This window comes from Austrofundulus limnaeus, unplaced genomic scaffold (assembly GCF_001266775.1).
Source record: "Austrofundulus limnaeus strain Quisiro unplaced genomic scaffold, Austrofundulus_limnaeus-1.0 Scaffold1965, whole genome shotgun sequence".
NCBI lineage: Eukaryota > Metazoa > Chordata > Actinopteri > Cyprinodontiformes > Rivulidae > Austrofundulus > Austrofundulus limnaeus.
In genome coordinates, this window is record NW_013954367.1 from 4,856 (window position 1) to 18,987 (window position 14,132).

A 14,132-nucleotide genomic window follows, 5' to 3' on the forward strand; every position below is an offset into this window, starting at 1 on the left:
ACCACAGTAAATAAAAGCAGAACAATTAAGCAAAGTGCTGTGAATGCTCCTACGTTAACCACATTATTCAGCACTGGCAGCAATAATAAGCAACAAACTCGGTAACAGTCAAAAGGTTTTTTTTTGTTTTTGCGGGGGGGATGGGGGGGGGGGGGGGATGTGTCAGAACAAGCTGGGCTTCCCTCGAGCACTGAGTCTATACTTGTCTCTTATCTCTGAGGGAAAATATCAGCGTCAGAAACAGCAGGCTYCCCTAACGTCTCCATGCCCGGGGCTACAGGGACCGGCTGACGACTTCACACAAAACTGCACCGAATAAAGAGCTGACCTATAACCAAGTCAATTAAATGAGCCAGGCGAGCGCTGCAACACACAAACACACACATACGGTGTGCACTTGGGTTAGACGCACACCCTTAAACTTGCAAAATATCTCACACACTGTACAGCTGTGAGGGAAACTCGGTTTGACGTCACAGAGTCGCTAGGCAACTTGCCGCCGCGGTGGTGAAGATTTTCCACTGCATTGCAAACGTGTGTGTGTGTGTGCGTGTGTGTGTGTGCTGATATTTCATGCCGATTAAAGCTGAGTTACAGTGTTGGACGTACAGTAAAGGCAGGATTTTGCCTAATAAAGTCCACCCCCCCAAAAAAACTTCTTTTTTTGGTGTTGTAGCTGGGGTGAGAGTCACGGGGGGATCAGCCGTGGATGGAATCAGGACAGAGAAGATTAAGGTTCAGAACAGAACGAGCACATGCAAAAAGGGACTGAGCTGACTCATTTTTTTACAGGAGTTGAGCTAGCCCTCCTTATAGTTTCAGTGTATACAGAGCTACATCCAGGGTTCGACTCGAATTCGAAGAGACGTGTGTGCACAAGGTGTGCCGCTCATTGGACCTTTAGGTTCCAGCAAAAAGGGTGTGGTGTTCATGCCAAAAAGATGAGCCAGTTTATATATTTGATGTGTTTATACAATAGGCGTATTGTTTTAGTAACTCACTTTATAGAACAGAAGTCTGTCCAAGCAGCTAATGGTTTACATTACAGATATTTGATGCTCAGTCTGCATCTTTATTTAAGCTAATTTTATCAGTCCTGCCTTGTTTCCTTTGGTATGGCAGCTTTGAACACTTTGATGAAGGTGAAACATGATGTTAGATTTTTCTTTGAGCTCTAACAAGGCAAACAGCCACATCAAGAGGTGACACTTCTGAGTCACACAAATCTGTAACTAACTACTACAATAAAAGCAATTTTCAGTAAATAATGAATGAAAAAAGAGACAATTTTAGCGTTATGATAGGTCCAGCAATATCATGCACTAATATATGATGATTGATTGTGATGGTTGATTCTGTTTGAACTTTTTAATTGACATGAACTGATATTTAATTTTCAGATTATCAAATAAATCATCTTGTTTAAATTAGAAAAAAAAAACTTTATCCAATAAGTCTAGCAATCCTTGAAGAACGTGGCATCTTTCATGGTAGAGTTTAAGGGTGTATTCAGACCAGGAAAGTTCTTTGGTCCACTTGTTTGGTCCGGACCAAAGTGGACTTTAGTTTTTTCGTTTGGTGCGGTTTGCATACACATTGCGCTTTTTTTGCAAACGAACTATAACTTGTAAACAAAGCCACGAGGGTAACAATCAGTGCTCCCATTGGACAGAAAAGACGGGGGCGGGACTGAGCCACAGACCAAGATGAAAACAAGGAAGTCCTGCATGTTGTGGTTCTGATGCGCACATTTTTGCTGATAGTACAACTGAAATAGCATTTAAAATGTCAAAAGCAGCTAATTTAATGGTGGTTTCGTGATGATATTCTAATTTTGAAGCGACGTCAGTGAATGTGTCCCGCAACCCAAAGGAGCGCTATGTGTTCTGACCCACTTCATGCTGCCAGCAGAGCTGCTAACAGGAGACAACGAAACAGGTATGATTTCAGTTTAGTTAGCTCAGCAACGGTGGCCTGTGAAGTCCAAAAAGACGCATGTTGTATGCAGTTGGTTCGGTTTGAGTCCAGTCTGTATTCACACCAGAAGTGAACTGAAGCGAACCGCGCCAGAGTTCGTTTGGAAACGAACTGAGACCAACTCAAAAAGCAGGTCTTGGTCCGGTTGTTTGATCCGCACCAGAGTTAGCATAGTGTATTCACACCTGCACAAAAAGTCCCGACCAACGCTGGAAATGAACTCTGGTCCATTTAAAGTGGAGCAAATTGTCAGATCTGAAGACACCCTTAGACAAAAATCATCTCATGTTGCAAAATGATGACGATTTGGTCAAACCTTAAAATTACCATTTTGTGCAAATTCATGCAAGACCATGCCCTTAGTATCTGTTAAGGATGACTCTCAACTACTACTACAATAAACTTTGGCTCATTTACAGGAGGGGTCACAGTGGCTTGGTGGTCTTGCAATTCTGATGCTGCAGGTTTGAGCCCAGGTTACATCGGGACAGGGAAACTGCGTAAAATCAATGAAATATGTGACACATTTTCATCTGCGCTAACGTCAGTTAGTTGTGGCAGCCTTCTCGACTTTGAATGAATCCTAAAGCTAATGAGTTATGGAAAGATCTTTTGCAAACATTACAGATGCAGAATTAAAAGAGGCAAAGCAAATAAATTCATCTAAAAAATCTGCATATATATATATATATACTGTATATATATGATACTAAACATCTACTTTACCTACAAATTTTGCACAAACCTTAGAAGTAGTTTAAAGTCACATACTATGGCTCCCTGATGTGAGAGGGTGTGTTGTAGAGAGAGGGTTGATTGATTTGATTTGATTTATTGATTCAACAGGAAAAGATTACTAAAAATCAAGCCTGACTCAGCATAATTGCTGTTTTACAGCAGGTTCCTGTTCTGCAGCACATAAAACACTCAGAAATACAGCACCGCAATCACATCATTATACAACATAGACACAAAGACAAACAAGCATACCAAATTTCAGGAAGGCAGCATTTGCAAAATAGGACGTCTAAATATGAGCACAACAAAAAGTGTCCAGCAGATGGCAGACAAGATTCTTCTTAAAGGGCTGTAGTTTTGAAATGGACTTTATGTTTTGAGGAATGTCATTCCATGCTTTAGTATAAACATAGAAGAAAGACCTCTGGCTGTAACAGTTTTTAAAAGGTGGTAATATCAGTTGTCCTTTTGTAACAGATCTAGTTGAATGACCACTTCCAGAATTTGATTTGGGCAGCAATGCAGAGTTCCATAATTGGCACCTTGGAAGATCTGAAAATATAAATTAATACCACTATACAAAACATAATTCTGAAAAGTCAAGGCATCAGACAATGAAAGAACTGTACAGTGATGAGTCCAACCAGGAAGGTTTTTATGAATTTTGTATGCCCTGTTGTAGAGCCTAACTATGGGTTCTAAGATTTCATTTGTTGTAAGAGACCAAACAGGTAAACAGTACGACATGGTTGAGAGTATAATGGCATGAAGATAGATATTTGAAACAGAAGGTCAGATTGGATCTAATTTTTGAATAAACGTATAATTTCTGTTTCAACTTAGTGGTTAAGACTTGTACATGATCAAGATAAGTCAAATGAGAATCCAAAGTAATTCCAAGATATTTGTAGGTAGTGACAATATCAAGGGGTTTGTTTAAAAAAGTAAGTTGATTTGTTATATTGAAATGTCTCCTGGGTGAGGAAAAATACATGCACAGTTTTTTTAACATTAATTGACAAAAGATCATCTTGAAGCCAACCATGAAATGTTTGAAGATCTGCTTGTAACTGACTATTAATAGATTCAATATTGAAATTAGACAAAAAAGAACAGTATCATCAGCATTCATTAAAATATTTGAATACTTCAATATTTTTGGAAGGTCATTTATGTATAATAGGAAAAGCAATGGGCCCAGTATGCTACCCTGCGGAACTCCCACGGAACAGGGCAGAGACCCGGACACAGAGCTTCCATGTTTCACGACCTGACACCTATCAGTCCAATGGGTGTGGGAATGGGTGTGTATTCTGCAAAACTGACAACCTCAACCCACAAAATCTGGCAGACACTGAGCACATTTGAATTCTCCCAAACAGAAAACAGAATCACGATTCCAAAACAGCAATCCTAAATTACAACATGGGAAAAGTTTCACTGGCATACGGTATGTTGCAACACTCTTTCACCCATAGCCTCTGACATTATTTCAAAAGCTTAAAAGAATCTTGCATTTACAAACCAACCAGCAGGAAATCCACTTTGTGCCAACAAGGTGCAGCCTCCCCTAACTGGATTATCTTCTATTTCTGTTTATTTGTGCATACCTAAGCAGAAACATACACAACGCAAAAAAAGTAATGAATAAAAACCTCGCACGAGTGTTTGTTGCCCTGTTGCCTGAAGAGTAAAAAAATCAGAGCTTTAAAATCTTAAAAGAAAAAAATAATATTGATGCCAATCTAAGACAGTTTTTTTCTTTTCTTTTTTTTTTTACTACAAATTAACCAGAACAGAATAAAAAATAAATAAAAAACCATCCCCACACATATGGATGTGCCTTCCACTTGTGGAGAGCTGCCCAACAGTGAACAGTGTCTATATAAGGCTCTGTTCAGACTGCAGCTTCAGCCACTTACCAGCATGTTCGTATAAATCAGCAGGTGAGACCAAAACAAAGTCATATCGTGCTCACTTGGGCGAGTAATTCCAAAGAATGCCTTAATTACACCAACTGTGGAGGGAGACATCAGCTGTACAGATAAGAAACGTATCGGCGGTGATAAACCGTGACTAATGTGATTGCAATCATCTTGCTTTTATTTCCCACCAAGGACGCAATAAATGTTTTACTGCCATGCACGCTCCTTTCCCTTTTACAAGTCGACACTTTTACGACTATTTCCTTGTACATCTTTAAATGTTTTACAGTGTAAAAAATGCTGCTTTTGTGTATTTTTTTTTTGCCTTTTCTGCATCTAAAGACATTTTTTTCCTTGTGAGCCTCTCTACCAGCTTAACTCTCACTCCTTCACTCTGTCAGTATCACTCTTCTTCTCTCAGTCCCTCTCCTCTCTCCCACATACCTCCCACACGAGCGAGCGTGCTTTATGTGTTTCTGCACGTTCGCCTCCTGCACACACACATATCACTTTTCTTTAAAGTACGGATAACGACGAGCAGCAGACGAGAACATAAATAAGCAACCCGGTTGACTTTTCCACGCCGTAAGTGGGGTAATCCAAACTTTTCAAGTAAATTGTTTGCAAACAGGATTTGAGCTTTTGGCTCCGTCTTTGCCTAGATTTAAAAAAAAAGAAGAAGCGATGAATGGAAATATGCAAAGAACAATACAAACACTATTCAAATCAATCAGCCAAACTTCTTTAAACAAATGACTTGTGTGCCATCGGGGTGAGCGAGACGATAGATGAAGTGATTTGAGATATGAAAGCAAAGATGATTTATGTTTTACTCAGTCCTAAAAAAGTGGCATTTTTGAGCAATTTTTGTGTTTTAAAACTGAAAGAGGTGGCCTCTTTGGCTACAGATAAAGAAACACTGCCGCCCACGCACCGACACACACTTCATACCCAAACAGGCCTTAACCTCGTCTTTGAACTGCACCCAAATGCAAATAGAATCAAAGTGTGTGAGACTGAAAACGGCTTTCCCCTTTCTCTTCCACACTCGCTGTCTCACAAACACGACTTCATGCTCACATGTCCAGCTTTTTAAGAACGAAGCAACAGGCCCTGAGCTACGCGAATGCACACCTCCACACACGCTGAAGCGAGTGCTACTCGAGCAGCGGGCACTGGCCATTTGATACGGCAGCATCCAAAAAACATGCACGGACACATTCAGAGGCAAACGAGGCGCACAAACGAGGGGCAAGCTTTTAAAACTAACTCACCAAGACAGTAGCTTCTTTGCTTTTTGACACGCACGACCTAATTGCACTGGCACACCTGAAAGATTTATTTCCGCGCATTCGCTTAATCGACAAAAGCTAATCAGTAAATTGTTCTTAAACCCCTACTAGCAATGTCTTTTCCCCTCCCTACAGATTCTTTATATGTCTGTTCGGAAACATGTTGTGCAAAAAGCATCTCAGGAAAACTGGTTGTGACAGATTTTTTTTTTTTACTTTCTGTGCATGCCGTAAAAACAATGAACTAAGGAAATAAAGACACAAAAAACGTAAAGGCTGAGACCAACCTCTTTCCAAGAAACAATAGGAAACCCTTTTTTAAACAGAAAATTAAAAGTTGTAACATTTTAAAATCCAGACAATTCAACAGGTTTAAGATCAACAAGATCGCTGACTCGTTCTCTGAGAAAGTTTAAGCTACCAATATTTCAATCAGCCAATCTGAAAAGTGTGAACAACGACCAGAAAAGAGAGTCAATAATGTAGGTGTAAACACTGAAGCACACTCAGAGCTCAAGAGGAGGGAAACTGGACTTTGGGGCTCTCGGTTTCCTCTAATCAACCTAATTTCCTATAAGTCAAGTCAGTTGAACTGAGGACAGCTCTTCAGAGAAAAGTCAAGCATCAGTCATAAAACAAAAAACAGGTTTTGTTGTCAGTTCAGAGGTTTTGAAGTGGAGCAAGACAACTGCTCATTTTTGAGAAACAGGGTTAGTTTTGAGTCAGTTCAAAAGTTCAGACTAGCTTTCATCCCATCAGTCTGGCCAAAACYCTTTGTTGGTTCTTTCTTTCTACAACCTGAGGTGGTTCAAAGAACTATCTACTACTTAGATAAATATTGTTCGATTTAGTAGGACTCCACTCCAGAAGATTGGAACTAGCCCTTTAGGCTCTGAGGATTACTAACTGGATAACTGCATGAAGCCCACAGATCGATAATGGCAGAGACTTGTGCCACAAATGCTGCTAATAAGACAAACTGGAGCAAAAAATATTTGATCTAGCAATGAATTCGATTCTGGAGATCATCTTTAAAAGACTGCTTAGTGTCCTGTCCCCAACTTTTAAACCACTGTTTGAAACAATCAGCAAACCGATGTGGAAACAGACAGGTTCATTTTCTTTTTCAATTTGACTGGCACAAAAAAACACAAGCCCACTCAAAAGGTTTTAGCCTTCTTACCGCTTTCTGTTGAGAGCTTAGGTGTTCTGGGTTGAGAAGGTTCTCCCCCTTCTCCGTATCACTGGAGATATCCTCCTCAGACTCTTCCCAAGAAGAGGAGAAACCAGCCGAGGAGGTGGAGGAGGAGGACAGCTTCCTTAAAGACCGAGTGCTGGAGTTTGGAACGGGACTCGAGCTGCGGGAGCAGGACCGCCCCTGTTCGGATCCYGAGCCTTCGGTAGTTTGAGGCGTGCTCTCCAAACCGTGGTCGGTGACTATGACCGCGGGGATGGAGGGAGGCAGGGAGGAAGAGATGATGGAGGTGTGATCGCCCTCCTCCAAACACGGGGAGCTCTTATTGTCTTGTGCCTGAGGTAAAACCGTGGTTTCAGGGTTACCGTCCGACCCGTTTCCATCTGTCTGAAGCAGCACTTTAGGACCCCGTCGGTCCTCTTTCCCATCCATCGGCTCTCTCTCTGTCCGTTCTCTTCCATCTACCCCTCTTTCTGTATTTTCTACTTCCTTTTTGTCTCCCCCCTCCCTTTCTCTCAGTTTGTCTCCTTTGTCATCTGCTGTTGCATCGTTTTCTTGAACGAGCAGGACAAGGGGAGTTTGTGTAGTTGTTTCTGAACGGGAGTCGTTTTGATAAATCAGTGTCATGTTCTCTTTATTTGTTTTAGTAGCGCTGCCGTACTTTTGACCTTCATCCCTCGCTTCTTTCTTTTCTCTTTCAGTCATTTTTTCTTCCATTTCTCTGCCATTTTGGACAACAGAGGGAAGTTTAGTCACTTGTGGCTGAGTCATTGGGAATTCGAAAGCCATGCTTCCTTGGTTGGGATGGGGAGGACTTTGGCCAGTTCCTCGTCTAGCGGGCCGAGGGCTTCGTTGGAACTCAGTGTTAGGCACCTGAGTCCGACTCCCAGAAATGTGGGCCTCATAATAACCCACTTTTCCTCGGACCTGAAAGAGACAGAGAATTTAGAAGATATTTCTAAATCCAGCTTGGCTACAGTTTGGGCTAACTGTGGAGAAGTTTAATTTGATGTTTATTTGTGGTAGATTATCATTTCACAGGTATTCATTCACAGGTTTCCTGAACCAGCCGAACTTCAACTAAAGGGAGACATAACATGAAAACTGATATAAAAAGAAAAAAAAACAGTATTTTTTGACCTATCACTTTGAAGGTGCCAATCTAGTTTACTCTAAGGCAGTGCTTCTCAAGCCTGGTCCTCGAGGACCCGAAACAAAGTAAAACATGCAGGATGGTAGTTCCCAAAGACCAGGGCTGAGAACCATTGCTCTAAGGCGAAAACAATGACTCTTGTCTGCAAACTGCCCCGGCTCGTTTGTGCAGACTGAGATGCACCTTTACGTCATTCCACAAATTCTCCATTAGATTCCAAGACGTTTGATTGTTTTCTAAGGGGAAACTACTCAAGCGTTGCTCTATCCGCATGCCAAGAGACATTCTGAGCCACGATACTTTCGACTGAACAGAGAGAAGAAAAAATATGACAAGAGAAAAAAAATCTGTTTTTATAAGTTTTTAAAAAACTCTTATGCAAACATTTGTTATTTATATAAGAAATAATCTATAAAATCCCAAGTAATCCTGTATTAGTTTAACCCAACAAACCTTTTTTACAAAAGTAATAAAACCAGGATGTCTAAACAACCTTCAATGTTTCTTTTTTTTAATCATAAAAGCACAAGATTGACAGGTGAAAACTGCTAGAATCCATGTTTGATTTGCTCTGCTTTCAAAGCTCTAATAAGTTTTAGCACTTGAGCACCAAATCACAACAAAGAATCCTTCAGGGTTTTCACTCTGGGCTTTCTACTGTGTAACATTTGCTCTAGTGTGTACAAAATGATGTGAGAGTAAAAAGGGAAGGAAAAAAAGGCAGATGAGCTCACCTCGACGTTCTGCAGCTCTCTGTGGATCTGCAGCATCTGCGCCTGCCGTCTCCTCTCCTCCCGCCGCTCTCCACCTCTCGTCTCTCCTCCCGTCTCCTCCTGCCCGTCGCCGTCCCCCCTCTCGTCCCCGCTCAGGCGTCGGACTCGCTGGCCCACGTTTACTCCAAGGTGCTCCGGGCTTCGTGGGGACGGGGGGCGGAGACGGGTCGGAGAGCTGGGCGGGAGCAAAGTGGGAGCGGGGAAGACAAAGGCTTGGCCCAGAGCTCGGGGGCTTGTCTGAACCAAACAGAGGTAAATATTCACATGGAGAGTTAATTATTCATCAGCTTTTTATATAAACAAAAGCAGTTGTTTTTGTTTCWTATTGGGTCGTTATGAGCTGTAGTAGCAAGAGGCTGCTACCAAATAACTAACACAATGTTTGGATTACTGTGGGTAAAAAGCAAACAAAAAGAAAAAAACTGAAGAAAGTGACTATGATTTAGGAAAAAGTTTAAGTTTAGCCTTCTGCTGCACAGTCTTGCAACATGACCTATTTTCTTTTAGRAAAATTCTAATATTTAAACAAATTGAACAGTTAATTAGTTTGACCTGAGTCAGGTTTTACCCTTTAAATAGAAATTATATATAAAAACATATAATGGGCTCCTTCATTAGATAGTAGAACAGTCGAGTTGATTTAAGGTAAAACATTCATCATCAGAGTTAAACATGGATGACAGAGCTTACTGGTTTAGATCATTTCTGTTTTTGCACTTTGATCATCTTATGATTATGAYACGACAAAATTTGTTTTCCACAAATTTCTTTCCCTTAAGAGAACAAAACAAGACAAAGCAAACAGAATCTAAATAAAAAATAAAAACAAACTAGGCTTATCTTGAGAAGATAAAATACTTTGATCATCTATTTTCCCTAAATAAAAATCAAATTTTCCACGTTTTAGCGAAAAGACATGTTTTCAGTAAGCATTTTGTTCTGTAACACATCACTAACAATAAAAAGAACAAAACCCTTTTTTTTCTCCCATCTGAGGTCTTTTCTTGACAAGATGCTCAACAGTAGTCATAAACTTAAGTGGAAAATATAGTATCAATAAGTAGTAAAACAGGAGTACAAGCAGGAGAACTATTAGAAAAGGAAAGTCTTGCCTACCTTGGGACTCGTTGGGCTGTAGAGACTTCCCCCAAGTAACGGACAGTAGGTGCTTCGATCTGGAACCGGCAGCACGGGTCGGCCGACCGGACTGGTTTTAGCTCGGGAGGTGGTGCTGGAGGAGCCGGGCTGGGGGTGGAACTGATTACTGCTGCAGAGAGGAGAACAAAAACTGGTTGATCCCTCTGCATGATGAAGGAGAAGGGGCTCAATACGTTGGTAAAAACTTTATTAATACGTTGTACATATTATTTACACATTATTAATGTGCCTAAATCKTACACAACAACTGGGCTGGCCCCTTTATTTATGATAGAATACCAATTTACACATGATCACTCTTATATAAACCGTCTTCCCGAGTTAAAACCCAAACAAAAAACTAACTACAAACAAAATTAGTCTTTATTTTTTTAAAGAATAAAATCCAGCTCATTCTACTGTATAACTTTATGTACAGAAACACAGTTGTTTTAGTTTAGTTCCAACAAATTATCTTTTAAATTAAATTTCCTATAAACATCTTCATCACTGGATCTCAGCACAAAGAATTTCAATAAATTATTATCACAGCTTCTTTTTAGCTTCCTACATGTCTAATAAAGTTTTTGTGGTTAGCTAAATCTTTCAATTTCATTATATTTGACTTGATAAACAGATTCATAATAAACATTCAATTTATGTCCAATTGCATTGTTTGCAGTACAGCACAAACTGCAAAATACCATAACATTAATTAAATTATAATGAATTGTACAAGTGATGATGAGAAGCTATATAAATAAAACATTTAAAAAGTGCCTGTATGTGAAAGTAAATCATTCACCTGAAACTTGCTGAATGTTTTCTGACGCATCAGCAATAAAGCTTAACCTCATCAAATCTGATCCAACAGCTTCTTACTAGAAACAACGTTAAAAGTAAAAACAACAAGTAAACATGCACCTGTTCATGACTCCGAGGCCGTTCAGGTTCAAGGCAGAGGCTGCCATCCCCACGGCCAGGCCAGGGGCTTTATGTGCTGGGGACACATCAGACAACGTCCCCTGAAGCTGCGGTGGGGGCGGGGGGGCTCTGTCAAGCAGCTCTCAGTTTTTCCTCTGCTCCCGAGCAGCAGCAGCTCCACAACAAGAAAGTTTGATGTGACCGCTGGGAACAAACAAGAAAAAAAGCCCCTTTTATAACTTCTATTTGCATCACAAACACAATCTGTCTAACTTTGTTATTATTAATAACGACCTCATTTAAACTGGAAACAAAATTAATATGAATTTCACAAACAGTGAATATTTGAATTATACGAAGGAATTTTATTGTAATGATGTAGTTCCTCAAAGAAAGATGCATAACGCGACAGAATTAGCATCTTTTATTTGCAGACGGCACATCGACAAGTTCGATTTGACACTGAAAKTTTGACTAAATAAATAACCTCCTTTGTATATTTTTTAAGCAGGAAACCTCCAGACTTTTTTCTTCTCTGCTCTCACGTAATCTAATAACAAGCATCATCTCAAAACAACTGGATTATCCAGTTTTACAGGTGTTCAGTTTAAATTTACTTATACGAACACTACACAGTGCGCAATATTCCTTAAAACAGGCCTGCATTAAATGTTGGCGTCAATCCAGTCTGTCTGTTAGCAAAATATCTCATTAATCAATTTAAGCGAAACTCTTTGAAGTTAATCATCGACTGCACGTCTACAATTGATTCCAATTTGGAGCCGGTCCAATTCAAGATGGCTACCAAGTCAGTTGAGCTTAGCAAACATGAAATGAGCTGACTCAGTCCATTTCACCTACACTGAGCTAAAACTGTAGTGGTAGTAGCTGAGAGTCATCCTCAACAAATTCTCTGAGAGCCTGAACATGTTGCGATATCAGATCACACAAGACATCATTTACAGTTTGACCAAAATGTCTACAAATGTATCACCTCTCCACAAAAGATGATTTTAGATTCAAACTTGAAAGACATCAGCTGATAAATTATATAAAGGAAAATACATTTTTTTAAATACATTTATAAATTAAAAGCAAATTTGTTTCAGCAAAGCTCAACGTTTGTGTCTTAGCAGCGCACGGTTCTTGTCAGAAAAAGGCTTCTTGAAATCAAAAACGGGGTCAATTTGCTCARGAATCAACACCAACAGGAGATGAGCTGCAGGAATGGTCCCACGCAGCTTTGGTTCTGTTGATTGCTAAGGTCAAACACTGAACAGGTTGTGGTTTCATGTCCTGCTGGGAAATAAACTATGCAAATATGCTGCTCTGTGCTGCACGAGTGGACGATTGTAGTTAGTGTGCAAAACAACGAGACATGTCATTCCTCAGCAATCACAGGCAAACCAAAGCTTTTTTATTTCAGCACAATCAGTTCTCTAAAATGAAATAAAATGCGCTGTTTGTTCCACAAGAGTTGTGTCTTGCAGAATGCTCAGCAGCTTTATATCAAGTTAATGAATTAGTATTCATGTCAGTGATCTTGTGATTTGATTCCACGTKAATAAAGACACCAGCTCTCTGAACCGTTGGGACAAACATGGGATTTCCTTTTTGGGGAGTGACGCAGTTTGGAAGAAGCAAAACAACAAACTCAATAACCTCGCCGTGCCTCAAGTGGCTTACCAACTAATAGAGCTGCTTTAAAAAAAAAACAAAAGTCTACTGCTCATTTCTGTCTGATGATCCAAAAGGTTTGGGCAAACAAAAATGCCCCAAAAGTCTCGCGAAACGCAAAAAATAAATAAAAAAATTAAAAAGACACAAACTGGATGACCAGCATGGAAAGAGAGGTGTGCTCAGGCTATTTTGGTTCAGTTATCTWTTCGTAATCTTTCATGCAGAAGCAGAGGATTTACTTTCTGTCAAACAGGGACAGTGTAATGAGGCAGCACCGGGCACCATTTTCACATTGATGAAACTTTTTTTCACCGCCATTAAGATCATCCTAACTATTTCCTGATCCGCTCCCCACACAGCTGAAGATGCTTTCGGAATGCATCATCACGACACCAAACTACCGCGAGAGTTGTTTTTGTATGAAAATCCCTAACGACWTATTTATAACTCTAATTGCTATTAATAAACTCCTAATTATGTTCAACTCTAAGCAACACACTGCATTYTTCTAGCAGAATTTCAACAATAAAAGCCACGAACCAGGAAAGCAAACGATCACCCTGGCCCTARGCTGACAGATCAACCCTTAAAGTAATTAACAAGTTTAGTAAACCTGTCGAGCCTGCAAACGTCTCTGAGCACTCGAGCCACTTCAAAGTCCTCCGAGCCTCAGCACGGCCTTATTTATCAAACTGWGCAGGATCACGTCCAGCTTCAAACCGGCCGCCTGCGCACACGAGTGGGCAAAAAATGAAATAAAATAAAAACCTTTCACACAGYCAATCAAAACAAAAATCATCTTATAAAGACAATAAAACAGGAGCAGGATGAAAACTGAATCATGTCTTCCCATTCAGGTTGTGCTGAAAGGAAAAACAAGTCCTTTTCACCTGCGTGAGTGAAAGATAATTTAGACATAATGTCTTTACGTAAAGCACTTGTATGTTTAAATTTGTCACAATACTTGCTTAACAGTGAACACACTGGTAGAGAGCAAAATATTAAACGATGAGCCACAGCAGCAGATTTTGTAAAAAAAAAAAAAAAAGAGATGGGATGCTCGGAGCTCCTCATCTCACCTGAAGCTCAGGAGAAAAAGGCTTAAGTGGAGCTGAGTCCAGATAATTAATCTGCAAATAAACTCAGGATAAATCGTTCTTATACGAACATAGAGTGCTCCCATTTTATTTAAAGGCAATGTTATTTTATTTTATTTATTTTTTTTACTTTTGCAATTCACATTCTCTCTACCAACAGGATATTTTGTAGTTTTAACCAGCTAATGGGAAAACAAGGTTTGTGGGAAAACATGAGTTTTTTTTTTCAACTATTTTATAT

The 14,132-nt window shown here is 40.0% G+C and overlaps 1 protein-coding gene across 1 annotated transcript; it reads right to left on the reverse strand.

Moving 5' to 3' along the window:
• Positions 1-7,115: 7,115 nt before the first annotated feature.
• On the reverse strand, positions 7,116-11,318 carry LOC106536770 (inositol-trisphosphate 3-kinase B; the record flags this gene model as incomplete). The annotated part of the gene is given in 4 exon segments (XM_014034096.1): positions 7,116-8,054; positions 9,015-9,290; positions 10,170-10,320; positions 11,115-11,318. Coding segments are annotated over 4 exon segments (1,413 nt in total), but the record flags the coding sequence as incomplete, so codon positions are not given.
• Between the last annotated feature and the right edge of the window lie 2,814 nt (positions 11,319-14,132).